Source organism: Chiloscyllium punctatum, chromosome 10 (genome assembly GCF_047496795.1).
Source record: "Chiloscyllium punctatum isolate Juve2018m chromosome 10, sChiPun1.3, whole genome shotgun sequence".
Taxonomy (NCBI): Eukaryota; Metazoa; Chordata; class Chondrichthyes; order Orectolobiformes; family Hemiscylliidae; genus Chiloscyllium; species Chiloscyllium punctatum.
This window is the reverse complement of record NC_092748.1, coordinates 115,332,321-115,350,042: the sequence shown is the minus strand read 5'-3', so window position 1 is coordinate 115,350,042 and position 17,722 is coordinate 115,332,321. Positions and strand designations below refer to the sequence as shown.

Sequence of the window (17,722 nt, the reverse complement as noted above, 5' to 3'; positions counted from 1 at the left end):
TCCTGTGCAGTAATCTGTAAAAATTTGAGTGACCAAAAACTACTTAAAGTAAAAATTAACAACTTTATTTCTTTAAGTACAACAGAGGAATAGTTAACTAACCACTATTTACAATTCCTTCCTGTAACCTATCTGTTACCTTCCCTTCAATAATACTAGTCCGATAAAACTCCCAATTAAGATTTACAAAACCACACTTCATATCGCAAAACCAGGCAGCTTTCGTTCTTCTATTTGGATCTTCCTGTGTCTTCTTTTCTGCTTCATAGGAATTTCTGTGTCACAGATTACTGATTGAAAAGATACTTTTAAGAGAGCTATTTTCAGGCAGTCTGTTTCCATGCTGGACTTGTCAGTTCTCCTCTCAACTGTTCAATTTTTGTGTTTGTAACCCCAAATGGGCTATATCAGTTTAAACTGATACAGCCCATTTGGGGTTACAAGCACAGACATTTCTTTCACCAGCTCTGATAAAAGTACCTGCCAGTAACCACACATTAAGTCCAACTTGGTGATGTCACTGGCTTGTCTGACTTTCTCCGCACAGTCCTCCAATCTAGGAATTGGATATGAGTCCGATTTTGTAATGGTGTTAACCTTCCAATAATCCACTCGGAATCATTGAGTCCCGTCCGGTTTGGGAGCTAAGATGATCAGTGAACCCCTCTCGCTCTGGCTTGGTTTGATGATGTTCTCATCAAGCATGGCCTTCACCTCCATCTGGACCTGTCTGGCTTTGAAAGGATTAAGCCAATAGGAATGTTGTTTTATCAGATTAGTATTTTCTACGTTTACTTCATGTACAATAGTATTAGTCCTTCCCATCTGATTCGTACATATGTCCTATACTGTAGTAACAAATCTTTCAACTGCGCGCTATGCTCCTGAGACAGAAAGCTTACTAACCTATCCCAGTCCACAAGGACTTCTTCATTTTTTAATCTATTTTGAGGCACCTCAAAATCCACATCGTCTGGATTTGATTCCTCACTCTGCGGGACAGTAACTAACACCTGTTTCTCTAGTTCTTTCTCTCTAGTGTAATATAGTTTCAACATGTTCACATGACATACCCAATACCTTTTTTTTCGATCTGGCATCTTCACGAAATTGTTCACCTGACTCAACTTTTTCTCAATTTGATAGGGGCCACTAAACCTGGCTTTGAAGGATCTCCTATCACTGGTAACAGTGCTGACACATCATCCCCTTGGGAAAATGTCCATGTCTCAGAGCTTTTATCTACAACCTACTGCACGCTACACTGTGCCCTCTTTAGAGGCTGTTTAGCTAACTCACCTACTCAATTTAATCTCTCCCTCACCTCCAATACATAGTCTCAGTGTGAGAGCACCGATTTTGGTGCTGTCAATTTTTCTTCAATTTATTTCAAAGGGCCTCTCACTTCATGACCGAATATTAACTCAAAGGGAGTGAACTGAGTAGATTCATTTGGGGCATCTCTAATGGTAAACAATACGAATGGGATTCCTTTATCCCAATCATTTGGGTAATCCTGACAGTACGCTCTCAACATGGTCTCAGGGTCTGATGTCACCTTTCTAAAGCTCCCTGGGATTCAGGATGATACCCACTGGATCTAAAGTGCTGTATATCTAATCTATCCATCACCTCCTTAAACAGCCTAGCAGTAAAATTCGACCCTTGGTCCAACTGAATCTCTCTGGGTAACCCATACCGTGTGAAGAAAGGTACGAACTCCCCTATTATGCTTTTTGCTTTGATACTCTGTAATGGAATTGACTCTGGAAATTTGGGAGACACGTCCATTATGGTGAACAAGTACTGGTTCCCACGTTTAGTTCTTGGGAGGGGAGCTACACAATCAATTATAACCCGCATGAAAGGTTCTTCAAATGTGGGAATTGGCAGCAAAAGTGCTGGTTTTATTCCCACCTGTGGCTGACCTACCATTTGGCAAGTATGACATGTACAGCAAAGTTAACCACATCCTTGTGCATGTTTGTGTACCTTAGCCTGTGTCTTTCATACCCCTAGGTGACCTCCTACAGGTAGTTCATGTGTTACCTGTAACACCTCCTGTCTGTCTGCTACTGACAACATTATCTGCTGTACTTCAGTCCATTTCTCCTCTACACTAACCTGCCGTGGTGTCTATTTCCGTCTGAGGATTCTATCTTTCAAATAATAACCCTCCGGAATATTCTCTGCCTCCTTTTCAGAGTACACATCCACATATATATCTTTTATCATCTTGCCTTGCTGTTGCAGGTCTCTTAGCTTTTCAGGACTAAACACTTCTGTCTGACCCTCTGCCTGTTCAGGTTTTTCCTGCACCATTATATCAGACAGGGTAAAAGCAAATTACTGCGGATGCTGGAATCTGAAACCAAAAGAGAAAATACTGGAAAATCTCAGCAGGTCTGGCAGCATCTGTAAGGAGAGAAAAGAGTTGACGTTTCGAGTCTAACTGACCCTTTGTCAAAGCTTTGAAAAAGGGTCAGTTAGACTCGAAATGTCAGCTCTTTTCTCTCCTTGCAGATGCTGCCAGACCTGCTGAGATTTTCCAGCATTTTCTCTTTTGACATCAAACAGGGTGTCTGCTAACCAACCCTCAACTCCTTCATCTTTTTTTTTACTTTTCACTTCATGCTGTGACTTTTGATCGTGGGATCTGGTTACTACACAGTCTGGGAAAATATCAGGATATTTCTGTTTTAATTCCTCTGTTTCTTGGGCTTCTCCACAACAAGGGGTGTCACTCCCACCTTGGACCCTGTTAAATCATTCCCAACAACAAACTGAATTCCTGGAACTGACACTCTGTCAATCACTCCCACTGGAACTTCCCTCAGTCTTCAGTTGGCACTCCAACCTGATCTTACACAGGAGAACACTAAATTTCTGTCCATCTATCCCACAAATTACCATACTCTCAGGTAACGGATCAGAAAGAGTGCACATTTGCTAATCCCTTATGTCAGCGACTGGTTAGATCCTGTATCTCTCAAAATTATAACTTCTTGTCCTTCTCTCCCTGTTCTTTCTGAGTAAACTTTACCCACAGAGACAAATTCTTTGTAGAGATCAGGTACTAACTCCATACCCAGCCCCTGCCTGGGCTGTGCACTCTCCTGCAGCTCCCTCAGCTCTCCTTGGGATCTCTTTTCCTACCTTCACTAATGCCACTGGCTTAGCTTCTTTTACCACATCTTTTCCCACAATGCCTTTCTTTAACGACCAGCACTGTGTCTTGACGTGTCCCACTTTACCACAGTAGAAACACCTGAGGCCTTTCACCTCCTTTCCACCCTCTTGGGCTTCTTTTTTATCCTGCGGTAAATTCTTACCAGTGCTCTCTACTCTTGGTGTAGTAGAGTGGGATCTCCCTTTTTCCCAACTTCTATCCCTCACAGGATGAAACTCTGGCCGGAAGCTTGCCTTATGCACCAACATGTACTCATCTGTTAATTCTGCTGCCCTTTCTCACTTCCTGAACTTTCTGTTCCTCCACGTGAATTCTTACCATCTCTGGAAGTGAGTTTTTAAACTCCTCCAGCAGAATAATCTCTCTTAGAGCCTCAAAGGCCCTATCTATTTTCAAAGCACGCACCCATCGATCGAAATTACTCTGTTTAATTCTTTCAAACTCAACATCTGTCTGACCTGTTTCTTTCTTTATGTTTCTGAACTGCTGTCTATATGCTTCTGGTACCAATTCATAAGCACTTAAAATAGCCTGTTTAGCCTCTTCATAATCTCTTGATCCCTCATCTGACAGTGTAGCAAATACTTCACTAACTCTGCCTCCCAGTTTAGTCTGAAATAACATTACCCATAAATCCTCAGACCACTCCATCTGCCTAGCCAATTTTTCAAATGAAATAATGAAGGCTTTATCATCCTTCTTTTTAAAATGTGGCAAAGTTTTGACATTTATATACACACACATATATATATCACTACCTTCTCTTTTAATCTCCATCCTGTTAACTTGACTTTGCTGACTAAGTTGCAACTTCTCAAGTTCAAATTCCCTCTCTTTCTCTCTCCCTTTGTTTTCTCTCACTTTGCCCAACCAATAACCTTTGCGCTCTCTCTTTTTCCTCTCTCTCTCTCTCTCCTCTCGCCCTTTGTTTGTCTTCTAACTCCATTTTCCTCAATTGTAATTTAAGCTTTTCTATCTCTGCTGCACTTGATTGTTTCTCTGACACACCTAAGTGCTTGAGTAATTCCCTCACTATTTCAGCTTTACTTTTGTCCTTGGTTAAACCGAAACCTAACTTCTTTGCTAATTCTAAAAGTGTGGCCTTTTTCTTTCCTTCTAAACTTTCTTGGCAAATCTGAGAATCATTTTCAAATCCCAGAACCTTTTTAGCAATTTTAAGAGCCATTTCTCTCAATTTTAATTTAATTTAATATAATTGAAAATCACTGAAATTAAAGAAATTGTCCTCACCTACTTTTTATTTAAAGATCTGGGACACTAACCTGCAAGTGTTTAAATCTGCTGGGAATTTTTGTACCCCAAAATCTATTCAAATCTGCCTAAACCAGTTCAAATCATGGACCCGAACCCCCAAACTGTTACGACATGGGGTAAACCCTCCTGCTTAATTTAAAACCAGCAACACAGAAAATATTTATCCCATGCAGTAATCTGTAAACATTTGAGTGGCCAATAACTATTTCAAGTAAAAGTTAACAACTTTATTTCCTCAATATAACAGAATAATTAACTAACCACTATTTACCATTCGTTACTCTAACCTGTTACCTTCCCTTCTATAATGCTAGTCTGATAAAACTCCCAATTAAGATTTACAAAACCACATTTCTCATCTCAAAACCAGGCAGCTTTCGTTCTTCTATTCGGATCCTCCTGTGTCACCTTTTCTTCTTAGGAATTCCTACGTCGCAGGTTACTGATCAAAAAGATACTTTTAAGAGAGCTATTTTCAGGCAGTTTGTTTACATGCTGGTGGCTTGTCAGTTCTCCTCTCAACTATTCAATTCTTCCCAGTCTTATACCCCCCAAAGCATCAGATTGTATCATTGGATTTTAAGCTTGTCAATATATTCAATTCAAACTGGATTGGTATAATTTAAACTGATTGGCCAAATGTGAATTTGTTTTTTTTTGTGTGTGTCCAGGCAATGAGCTAATCGAGTTGTTCGACCACGTGTTGCATACATTGTTGCCTTATTGAGAACACTTGGTGCTGTGTCCGGTAGTTCTGCTGCTTTTAACTCTCTTAAAGTACACCCACATCTTCATAACAGGGAGATTCAGTGATGGTGACACCATTGGACATCAAATAGTGGTTGCTAGATTGTCTCTTATTGGAGATGGTCATAGCCTAGCATTTGTGTGGTGTGAATGAGCACTTGAAATGCCAAGTGCTATGGGGCAAGCTGTAGAAAGTGGGATTCATGTAGACATGTCAGCACAGACTTGATTGGTCAAAGGGCCTCCTCTGTGCTGTGTGACTCCATGACTGGGTGTGCAATGGTTCCCAAACGCAGGCGTGCAAGTGTTGATTGTGTCAGCCGTGCTCACTGTGGAGGCTGTGCACTAAGCAATGGTGACTGAGGTGATTATGATCCCTACATTGAGCTGCTGCCACCATTCCTGTTTGCAGGTCGAAGATGAGACCGAGAAGCCAAACATGGAAGAGGAAGAGGAGGAGGAGGAAGAGCTGGATAAGTTGCTGGGCATTGAGCGTTTAAGTGACCTGGTCAGTGAACGCCCTGCACGGGAACCTGAGCGAACCTATAACGAGAAGGATTTTGAATGTAAGTGCAAGTGTGTTTGCCAGAGCGTGTGCCTGTCGGTGTGGGCCTATTTGCAAATTATTTTATGACCAGTCTGTTAGACTAAACCATCTTTACCCGGCCTCGCTTTTATTTTCTTCCATGACATGTGCGCATCCTTAATTGTCCTTGGACTGAGTGTCTTGCTTCTGCAAACGGCAATTGTTTTCATTCATTCATTGGATGTGGGTGCCGCTGGCTAGGGTCAGTCTTCATTGCCCATCCCTAATTGCCCAGAGGGCAGTTAAGAGTCACCCACATTGCTGTGGGTCTGGAGTCACATGTCGGTCTGACCAGGTAAGCTCAGCAGATTTCCATCCCTGAAGGACATTAGTGATGGCTTTTAACATAGAAACATAGAACATAGGAGCAGGAGGAGGCCATTCAGCCCTTTGAGCTTGATGCTTTGCCATTGACCATGGTCAAAGCTGATCACTGAGCTGAATACCTGAAACCCACCCTCTCTCATGTGCCTTGAACCCTTTAGCCACAACAGCTGTATCTTGAAACACATAGTACTGTGGCTTCAACCACTTTCCGTGGTAGAGAATTCCACAGGCTCACCACTCTCTGGATGAAGACATTACTCCTCATCTCAGTCCTAAATGGATCACCCCTTACCCTTAAACCATGACCCCTGGTCTGGACTCCCCCACCCCCACCATCTGGAACATCCTTCCTGCATCTAACCTGTCTAGTCCTGTTAGAATTTTATAGGTTTCTATGAGGTTCCCCCTCACTCTTCTTAACTCCAGTGAATATAAACCTAACTGATTCAGTCTCTCCCATTACCAGTCCTGCCACCTCAGGAACCAACCTGGTAAACCTTTGCTGCACTCCCTCTGTTGCAATAGCATCCTTCCTCAGATAAGGAGACCAAAACTGCACATAGTATTCCAGATATGGCCTTACCAATGCCCTGTAGAATTGCAGCAAGCCATCCTTGTTCTTGTACTCAAATCCTCTCACTGTGAAGGCCAACATACAATTTCCCTTCTTTACTGCCTGCTGCACCTACATGCTTGCTTTCAGCAACAGACACTGAGGCCTCATTGAACATTCCTCTCTCTCAATTCACAATCATTCAAATAATAAACTGCTTCCTATTTTTGCTGCCAAAGTGGATAACCTCACAGTTATCCACATTATACTTCATCTGCCATTGATTGCCCACTCAGTCAGCCTGTCCAAATCACAGTGCAACATCTCTGCATCCTCGTCACAGCTCACCTTTCCACTCAGCCTTGCGCCATCTGCAAATTTTGAGATATTACCCTTATCTAAGTTATTAACATATATTGTGAATAGCTGTGGTCCCAGTATCTTCCCCGCTAGTCACTACTTGGTATTTAGAAAAAGACCCATTTATTCCTACTTTTTGTTTCTGTCTATTAACCAATCTTCTATCCATCTCAATTTACCACCCCAATCCCATGTGCTTTAATTTTACAATTTTATCTCTAAGTGGAGCTTTGTCTTCTAAAAGGCCAAATAAATCATATCCACTGGCTCCCCCTGAGTCACTCCACTTGTTACACCCTTGAAGAATTCCAGTAGACTTGTCAAGCATAATTTCTCTTTTCTACCACTGTTTTCTTTGTGCTGTGCTCCACAATTGTAAGATGGTGGACTCTGACATTTCCCACATCTGTCATTAGACTCACTGCTCCATCATTCCCTGTTTTGTCAACACCTCCGTTTTTAAATAATAGGGTTACATTAGTTACCCTCTAATCTGTAGGATCTGTTCCAGATTCCAAAGGATCTTGGAAGATGACCAGCAGTACATCTACGATTTCTGGGGCCACTTCCTTAAGTAGACTGGGATGTCATGATGGAATGGTGGAGAGATTGATCTCAAGTCTAGACAATTCAATCCTGAAGTGTCTGGTCTTTGATAATTCCATATTGAATGTCCCTAATCAGAGAATCATGAGCTGATACAACACAGGCCTGCTGCTACACCTTACTGAGTTTGGAGAAGATTTGTAGCTCAGGTTGAGGTTCTGGATGTAGGTTTGCTCACTGAGCTGGAAGGTTCATTTCCAGACATTTTGTCACCGTATTAGGTAACATCTTCAGTGGGCCTCAGTTGAAGCAGTGTAGATGATTCCTGCTTTCCATTTGTATGTTTGGGTTTCTTTGGGTCGGTGATGTTATTTCCTGTGGTGATGTCATTTCCTGTTCTTTTTCTCAGGGAGTGGTAGATGGGGTCTAACTTGATGTATTTGTTGATAGAGTTCTGGTTGGATTGCTACGCTTCTAGGAATTTTTGTGCGTGTCTCTGTTTGGCTTATCCTATGATGGATGTGTTGTCCCAGTCAAAGTGGTGTCCTTCCTTATCTGTATGTAAGGATACTAGTGAGAGAGGGTTATAGAGTCATAGAGGTGTACAGCATGGAAACAGACCCTTCGGTGCAACCCGTCCACGCCGACCAGATATCCCAACCCAATCTAGTCCCACCTGCCAGCACCTGCCCCATATCCCTCCAAACCCTTCCTATTCACATACCTATCCAAATGCCTCTTAAATGTTGCTATTGTACCAGCTTCCACCACATCCTCTGGCAGCTCATCCATACACACACCACCCTCTGTGTGAAAAAGTTGCCCCTTAGGTCTCTTTTATATCTTTCCCCTCTCACCCTAAACCTATGCCCTCTAGTTCTGGACTCCCCGACCCCAGGGAAAAGACTTTGTCTATTTATCCTGTCCATGCCCCTCATAATTTTGAAAACCTCTATAAGGTCACCCCTCAGCCTGCAACGCTCCAGGGAAAACAGCCCCAGCCTGTTCAGCCTCTCCCGATAGCTCAAATCCTCCAACCCTGGCAACATCCTTGTAAATCTTTTCTGAACCCTTTCAAGTTTCACAACATCTTTCCGATAGGAAGGAGACCAGAATTGCATGCAATATTCCAACAGTGGCCTAACCAATGTCCTGTACAGCTGCAACATGACCTCCCAACTCCTGTACTCAATACTCTGACCAATGAAGGAAAGCATACCAAACACCTTCTTCACTATCCTATCTACCTGCAACTCCACTTTCAAGGAGCTATGAAACTGCACTCCAAGGTCTCTTTGTTCAGCAACACTCCCTAGGACCTTACTATTAAGTGTATAAGTCCTGCTAAGATTTGCTTTCCCAAAATGAAGCACCTTGCATTTATCTGAATTAAACTCCATCTGCCACTTCTCAGCCCATTGGCCCATCTGGTCCAGATCCTGTTGTAATCTGAGGTAACCCTCTTCGCTGTCCACTACAACTCCAATTTTGGTTTCGTCTGCAAACTTACTAACTGTACCTTTTATGCTCTCATCCAAATCATTTATGTAAATGACAAAAAGTAGAGGACCCAGCACCGATCCTTGTGGCACTCCACTGGTCACAGGCCTCCAGTCTGAAAACAACCCTCCACCACCACCCTCTGTCTTCTACCTTTGAGCCAGTTCTGTATCCAAATGGCTAGTTCTCCCTGTATTCCATGAGATCTAACCTTGCTAACCAGTCTCCCATGGGGCACCTTGTCGAACGCCTTACTGAAGTCCATATAGATCACATCTACTGCTCTGCCCTCATCAATCCTCTTTGTTACTTCAAAAAACTCAATCAAGTTTGTGAGACATTATTTCCTACGCACAAAGCCATGTTGACTATCCCGAATCAGTTCTTGCCTTTCCAAATACATGTACATCCTGTCCCTCTGGATTCCCTCCAACAACTTGCCCACCACTGAGGTCAGGCTCACCGGTCTGTAGTTCCCTGGGGTCATGTTGTTTTTGTGGCTAGTTGGTCATCTCAGAAATGACTGCCAGACTACTCAGACTCTTTGGCATCATGGTAGCCCACAAACCCACCAACACACTGAAACAGCAGCTGATGAACTTAAAAGACCCTATATAGACAACAAGCAAAACTAATGTAATTTACAAAATACCTTGCAAGGACTGTAACAAACACTACATTGGACAAACAGGCAGAAAATTAGCCACCAGGATACATGAATACCAACTAGCCACAAAATAACATGACCCTCTCTCACTAGTATCCTTACATACAGATAAGGAAGGAGGAAGGACACCACTTTGACTGGGACAACACATCCATCCTCGGAGAAGACAAACAGAGACACGCACGAGAATTCCTGGAAGCATGGCATTCCAACCAGAACTCCATCAACAAACACATCAAGTTAGACCCCATCTACCACCCCCTGAGAAAAAGAACAGGAAGTGACATCACCACAGGAAATAACATCACCAACCCAAAGAAACCCAAACATAAATAGAAAGCAGGAATCATGTACACTGTTTCGCCTGAGGCTCACTGAAGATGTTACCTAGTAGGGTGATGAAACGTCTGGAAAAGGACCCCCCAGCTCAGTGAGCAAACCTACATCCAGCTACACCGTACAGTCTTATAGAGGGAGGCCATTCACCAATTGAGTCTGTGCCAGCTCTTTGAAGGATACATCCAATCATTTGCATACCTCTTGCTATTTACTCCATAGCCTTGGAGGTTTGTCACTTATACATATTTCTCCAACTCCCCCTTTGGAAAGTTCCTGTTCAATTGGTTTCCATCACTCTTTCAGCAGGTGCCCCCCAGGCTACAAGAACTCGCTATGAGAAAAGATTAACCCCTTAACTTTTTGCCAATGGTTTTAATTTCATTGAACCTCTGGTTACATACAATTCCACTTCTGAAAACAGTTTTCCCTCAATTACTCCAACACAATCCTTACTAGTATGAAAGGATTGGAGAATCTGATTCCTGGGATGGCAGGTCTAATGTAGAAACAGGGATGGGATTGGTGAGGGTGGAACTATGTTCAGGAGAATTGAGGTTTTGGGAATACCTGATGAAGGGCTTATGCCCAAAACCTCAATTCTCCTGCTCCTCAGATGCTGCCTGACCTGCTGTGCTTTTCCAGCAACACACTTTTTAACTCTGATCTCCAGCATCCGTAGTCTTCACTTTCTCCTGGAACTATACTCACTGGAGTTTTGAAGAATGAGGGGGAATGTCATGTATACCCATAAAATTCTAATGTGACTAGACAGATTAAACACAGGAAGATGGTCCCAGTGACTAGGGAGTCCAGAACCAGGGGTCACAGTTCAAGGATGCGTTTAGACTAAGATGAGGAGAAATGTCTTCACTCAGAGAGTGGGGAGCCTGTGGAATTCTCTGTCACAGAAAGCTTTTGAGACCAAAATATAAATTTTTTTTCAAGAAGGTGTTAGGTATAGGTCTTAGGGCTAAAGGGAGCAAAGGGTATGGGGGAGAAAGCAGGAACGGGGAACGAGTTGGATGATCAGACAGTCATATTAAATGGGGGAGCAGGCTCAATAACCTTTTTGTGTTACTATACAGTTGTGGGTGGAGTGAGATGAGGTAGGTTGTGGGTTGCTCTGTGTGAGCAGAAAGGGAAACAGGCTCCAGTTTTGCTGTTGGCTTCAATTCTCCACCCTGTCCCACTCAGTGTCGCTGTGTGTAATCCCTAGATCATCGACACATGTCACATCACATTCACCACCCGCTCTCTGCTCACCTGCCACACCACACACGCCACAGGAGGAAGCTCCCACGCCCAGAACGCACAAAGAAGAAGAGGAGGAAAAAGAAAAAGACTTCGGTTCCTCCATCAGAGGGCACGCCCACCATCCAGGAAGTGGATGAGGAGGAGGAAGAGCCTTCGGAGGTGGAAACACAGGACAGGGATTTATCAGGAAATGAGGATACACACGATCCACCAAAAGCTGATACATCGAGTAACAGATCCCTGGGAGTGAGTTACAGATTTGGAATCTATTCGAGGGGTTCAGGATGGTTTATATACAGAATAACAGATCCCTGGGAGTGAGTTACAGACTGGGATCTAGTCGAGGGGTTTGGGGTGGTTTATATACAGAATAACAGATATCCGGGTGTGAGTCACAGACTGGAACCTAATCGAGGGGTTCAGGGTGGTTCTATATAGAATGACAGATACTCAGGAGTGAGTCACAGACTGAGTTACAATCTAATCAAGGATATTTATTTAGCTAAATCTTGGGAAAGAGTTTCCTATACCTCCCCATCTTTACTAATGGCTTTCACTCTGCCCCATGCCAGTGAAAGCAGTTTCTCTATTTATTTTCGGGAAGCTAAAAGTTAGTTGTGGGATTGCACTTTCACTTTCTTTGATCTGTGGAAACCAACAGCAGTTTCTGTCAGTCTCTCAACCCTCTCGACAAGAGGTTGTGATGGGGAGGTGCTGTTTTGACTGGGGCTGGTGTGAGAGGATGGGGCAACAGGGGAGCCCTGAGGAGAACTGGGATACCAGCAGCTACACGACATGTTTTTGCAATGTTCTTTTCATGTTTTCACAGTCCCATCTCATATCAACAGAATCGACCGAGTCTCTAATGATGCAGCAGCAGATTCAAGACTGTGAGCGCTTGCAGCCATGGCAACCCCACACAGGACTGACAGGGAGGTAAGATACAGTCCCAGAGACAGCGCAATCTTTATACAGTATGTAGAGTCAAAGAGTGAGAGAGATCTAACACACTGGAAAAAGGCCCTTTAGCCCATCATGCTGGCAGGAGTAAGTTCTCTGACCATCAGTTGGCATAGGGGTTTACATTCAGCAACCTCCTGAACGAGCTCCAGATTACCAGCTAAGTGACCACTGTACAACAGGATGAGATATCAGGACTGGCCTCAAGTATCCTGCCTTTGTCACTTAGCTTGAGAGACCATGTGGAAGCTGTGGAGGTAGAATCATGGAGTCATAGAGATGTACAGCATGGAAACAAATCCTTCGGTGCAACTTGTCCATGCTGACCAGATATCCTAAATTAATCTAATTCCATTTGCCAGCACTTGGCCCATATCCCTCTAAACCCTTCCTATTTATATACCCATCCAGGTGCCTATAAAATGCTGTAATTTTACCAGCCTCTACCACTTCCTCTGGCAGTTCATTTCACACACGTATCACCCTCTGTGTGAAACGTTTGCCCCTTAGGTGCCTTTTAAATTTTCCCTCTCTCACCCTAAACTCAATGCCCTCTAGTTCTGGCCTCTTCCACCCCAGGGAAGAGACCTTGTCTATTTACCCTATCCATGCCCCTCGTGAGTTTATAAACCTCTATAAGGTCACCCCTCGTCCTCTGATGCTCCAGGGCAAACAGCCCCAACCTGTTCAGCCTTTCCCTCTAGCTCAAAACCGCCAACCCTGGCAAAGGTAGTGGGACAAATGAGAGAATGCTTGGAGAAACCCATGATTTGGAGGTGCCGGTGTTGGACTGGGGTGGACAAAGTTAAAAATCACACAGCACCAGGTTATAATCCAACAGGTTTAATTGGAAGCACTAGCTTTCGGAGCGGACATCCACCTGAGGAAGGAGCAGCGCTCCGAAAGCTAGCGCTTCCAATTAAAGCTGTTGGACTATAACCAACAGGTGTTGTGTGATTTTTAACTTTGGAGAAACTCAGCAGATCTGGCAGCAACATTAGAGAGAGAAACAAAGTTAATGTTTTGAGTCCAGTACAACTGTTCTTCAGGAATTCTGAGAATTCAGGGGACCTGAAACACTCATTGCATAGAAAAGCTTTCCCTTGTTTTAGTCACGTGTTGGATGTAATTGTCAGCAGCTGGGCCAGCATTTCATTGCCTGTCCCTAGTTGCCCTCGAGAAGGTGAACTGCCTTCTTAGACTGCTGCTGTCCATTTGGTGTAAGCATACCCACAATGCCCTTAGGGAGGGAACTCCAGGATTCTGACCCAGCGACACTAAAGGAACGGTGATATATTTCCAAGTCAGGATGGTGAGTGTCTTGGAGGGGAACTTGCAGGGGGTGGTATTCCCATGTATCTGCTGTCATTGTCCTTCTGGATGGAAGTGGTTGTGGTTTGGAAGGTGCTATCTTGGTGAATTTCTGCAGTGCACCTTGTAGATAGTACACACTGCTACTACTGAGCATAGGTGGTGAAGGGAGTGGATGTTTGTGGATGTGGTGCCAATCAAGCGACTGCTTTGTCCTGGATGGTGTTGAGCTTCTTGAGTGGTGTTGCTGGGGCTGCCCCATCCAGGCAAGTTGGCCTAAGTGCTGCAATCAATTCTTTTGCTAATGCCCATAAATCGACGCATCCAAAATCTCAACCCTTTGGTCAATATCTTTAGCTCAAAGCCAAAGCTGCCTCTGGAAGCTGCCATTCCTCACCACTCAGATCCCTGGACAGTTGCAGTGATTTTACTCCATCAAACTGAGTCCTGAAATCAAGCTGAGCTTTTGACTATTTGTTTTTTGACACCCTCCCCTCCCCTCCCCCGCCCCTGGCAGTTTTCTGAAGCCTTTGCAGGAGTCCTCCCCAAGGAGTCTTGACAGACAGAAGGCCACTCCCCGGATTACAAGCGGACAGCGAGCACGTTATGATCTGCGGGAACGGATTTGCATTGGGAGTATGACTGCACTCGGAGTGACGGTGTACCAGAAAGTGCCGACTGATGATGCCGAAGCACAGATGCTTGCCAGTGCTGACCTGGACTACATGAAAAGTAAGGAACAGCTGGGACTGGGAAATAAAGAGGCTAATGTAGAGAAATAAGGCACTGAGTATTATTGACCAGACCAAAACCCCTCAAAATACATTGAGGATTTAGCCTAGACGCTAACGTTTATCTTAATTAGTGGCAAGTGGAAGGCGCTGTGTTCCAGATGTGATTCGATTGGTCAAACTAATATGTTTTTAGCAAAATGCACTTTTTTTTTACAAATTACAAATAAGAAAAAGAATTGGCATCACGCTATCAAACTACTTAACAAAATAATATATGTGTTATATGACACTTATCAACTGTTCCAATATAGCAGTTCCAATATATATTCCAGAAACGCACCTTTGGCAAAGGCAAATTCAGCAAATTAGATTTCCCTCACTTGCTATCTCCTCCAGGCCAGGAGAGGGAACACCGGCAGAATGAATCTAGCTGCAGAGAGAGAGAGCTGTATCTAGCAGCTTCAACTCCAAGAACCCCAATTTCAACAACTATAAACAAAACCTAAAACCCTGGGTCTGTATAAGCCTGACTCCACCTGGTTCTTTTGTCTACCTCAAAAAAAACCCCAAAGTTCTTTATTTACTCTGCCCTCCATGGAGCAGACACCTTGGTACCGGGTTTACAACACCTCTCTTCAAGAGAAACTGGACAGGACAAATCCCTCTTCAAGGTACATGTCATCACACGTGATAATATGCGGGGGAAGGTTCAGTGAAAACGCACTGATAACAAACAGCAATAATGCATAGAATTGACACATAAGGACAGCATACAGCGATAATGCATCGCACTCGAGTCATTGAGTAATACAGCATGGAAACAGGCCCTTTGGCCCAAACTAGTCCATACTGACCATGATGCCCACTCAGCTAATTCCAATTGCCTGTAAACCCTTTCCATCTATGTACCCATCCAAATGTTTCTTTTAAAATGTTGCTATTGTACCTGCCTCAATCACTTTCTCTGGCAGCCCATTCCATACATTAACCACTCTCTGCGTGAAGAAGTGCCCCTCAGGTCCTTCTTAAATCTTTTCTGCTCTCACCTTAAACCTATGCCTTCTAGTTTTCAATTCTCCATCCCTGTGAAAAAGGTGATATTCATTCATCCTATCAATGTCCCTAATGCTTTTACACACCTCAGTAAGGTCCTCTCTCATTCTCCTAGTTCCAAGGAGTAAAGTCCTGTCCTGGCCATCCTCTCCCTATGACTCAGGCCTACTAGTCCTGGCAACATCCTCGTAAATCTTCTTTATGCACTTTCCAGTTTAACTAGGTCTCTTCTATAACAGGGTGACCAAAACTGTACACAATACTCCAAGTGTGGCCTCATCAATTACTTATACAACTGTGGCATAAGGTCCCAACTCCTGTAGTCAATGCCTCGACTAATGAAGGCCAGCCCTGTCTACTATTTACTTGCACTTCTACATCCCTCTGTTCCACAACACTCCACAGGACCTTACTATTTACTGTATAAGTCCTGCCTTGGTTTGACTTTCCAAAGTGCAAACCTCACATTTATCTGTATTGAGTTGCATTTGCCAATCCTCAGCCCACTTCCCCATCTGACCAAGATTTTTCTGTAATATTTGATAACCTTCCTTGCTATCAACGATACCTCCTAATTTTGTATCATCTGCAAACTTACTAATCATGCCTTGTACATTCTCATCCAGATCAGTTATGTAAATAACAAATAACAAATGCCTCAGCACTGACCCCAGTGGCACACCACTGGTCACAGGCCTCCAGTCCAAGATACGACCTTCAACCATCATCCTCTGCTTCCTACCATTGAGCCAATTTTGAATCCAATTAGCTAGCTCTCCCTGGATCCCATGTGAACCAACCTTCATGACTAGCCTGCTGTACAGTACCTTATCAAAGGCCTAACTAAAATTCATATAGACAACATCCACTGCCCTACCCTCATCTATCCTCTTGGTTACCTCTTCGAAAAACTCTTAAAAGATTTGTCAGTCATGACTTCCCATGCACAAATCCATGCTGACTATCCCTAATCAATCCATGTTGACTATCCCTAATCAGACCTTGACTATCCAAATGTTGGTTGATCTTGTATGACTTGGGAGCAGGAGAAGGCCATTCAGCCCATCAAGCCTGCTCTGCCATTCAAAAAGATCATGGCTTCTCTGATTGTGACTTCACAATGGACAGGTTTAAAGGGCATTTGAGGAGACTTTTTTCACCAAGAGGGTGGTGGGAAACTGAGTTGGGAAGTTGAGGTGGGAAAGCTCACATTCTTTAAAAAGTATTTGGATGTGCACTTGTTCCCTTTCTACCACACAAGCATATCGCACAGTGAGGAACCATGGTGATCTCCCACAGTGGAAAAGCACAGAGATGATGTGAATCCAGAATTTGACAGATGTATGACAGTTGTCCCCATGCTGTCTTCCGAAGGCTGGTCATCAAAAGCATGAACATTGGTAGTGAGGTGTAACAGAATCAAGATCATTTCTCAATGTATTCTAGAACAAAGGGGCATCATTTTAGAGTGAAAAGCTGGAGGTTTAGAGGGGATTTGAGGAAGAGTATTTTCACCCTAAGGATGGTCTGGGGTCTGGAATGCACTAAACAAAACAACCCATAAAAAATTGTGGATGCTGGAAATCAGAAACAGAACAGACATTGCTGGAGAAACTCAGCAGGTCTGGCAGCATCTGTAGAGAGAAAGCAGAGTTAACGTTTTGGGTCACTGATTGCTTATAGCATGCCAGTCGAAAAGTGTGGTGCTAGAAAACCACAGCCAGTCAGGCAGGATGAGAGGAGCAGGTGAGTGGAAGTTTCATCAGGATGTGGGGGAGGCCCAAAGGGGCTGAGAGATAATTGGAGGGGGTGAGGCTGGGGGGGGAAAGGTAGCTGGGAAAGCGATAGATAGATGAAGGTGGGGGGGGGGGGGGGGGGTGTGACAGCAATAGGTTGGAGAGGAGGGTGGAGTGGATAGGTGGGAAGGAAGATGGACAGGCAGGACAGGTCATGAGGGCGGTGCCATGTTGGAAGGTTGGAAATGGGATAAGGTAGGGGAGGGGAAATGAGGCAACCGGTGAAATCCACATTGATCCTGTTTGGTTGGAGGGTCCCACACCACACTTTTCGACTGTGATCTCCAGCACCTGCAGTCCTCACCTTCTCCTTACAGCCTGAAGCCAAGTAGGAGGGAGAAGGGGAAACAGGAAACATGGGTGGGAATAAAAGCAAACTCAAAAGGAGGAGAATTTTTGGGAGGAATTTGAAATTATATTTTTTTCTTTTAAGTTTGAGATTTGCCATCTCTGGGCTAGGCTAGGATTGATTGCGCCTTGCTAACTGCACACAGGGTAGTTAGGAATCAGTCTTTTACTGTGGC

General features: G+C 43.9%; 1 protein-coding gene across 3 annotated transcripts in view; it reads left to right on the top strand.

The window, feature by feature from the left end:
* LOC140482465 (anion exchange protein 3-like) overlaps positions 1 to 17,722 on the top strand; it is a 227,358-nt gene that overhangs the window by 63,853 nt on the left and 145,783 nt on the right. Inside the window, exons 3-6 of one of the 3 annotated variants that reach the window (XM_072579984.1) lie at positions 5,625 to 5,778; positions 11,307 to 11,590; positions 12,174 to 12,280; positions 14,133 to 14,347. In XM_072579984.1, the coding sequence (XP_072436085.1) occupies positions 5,625 to 5,778; positions 11,307 to 11,590; positions 12,174 to 12,280; positions 14,133 to 14,347 (760 nt within the window). Of the gene's footprint in view, positions 1 to 5,624; positions 5,779 to 11,306; positions 11,591 to 11,652; positions 11,662 to 12,173; positions 12,281 to 14,132; positions 14,348 to 17,722 lie in introns of those variants that run through there. The other 2 variants (XM_072579986.1, XM_072579985.1) reach the window with 2 other exon arrangements.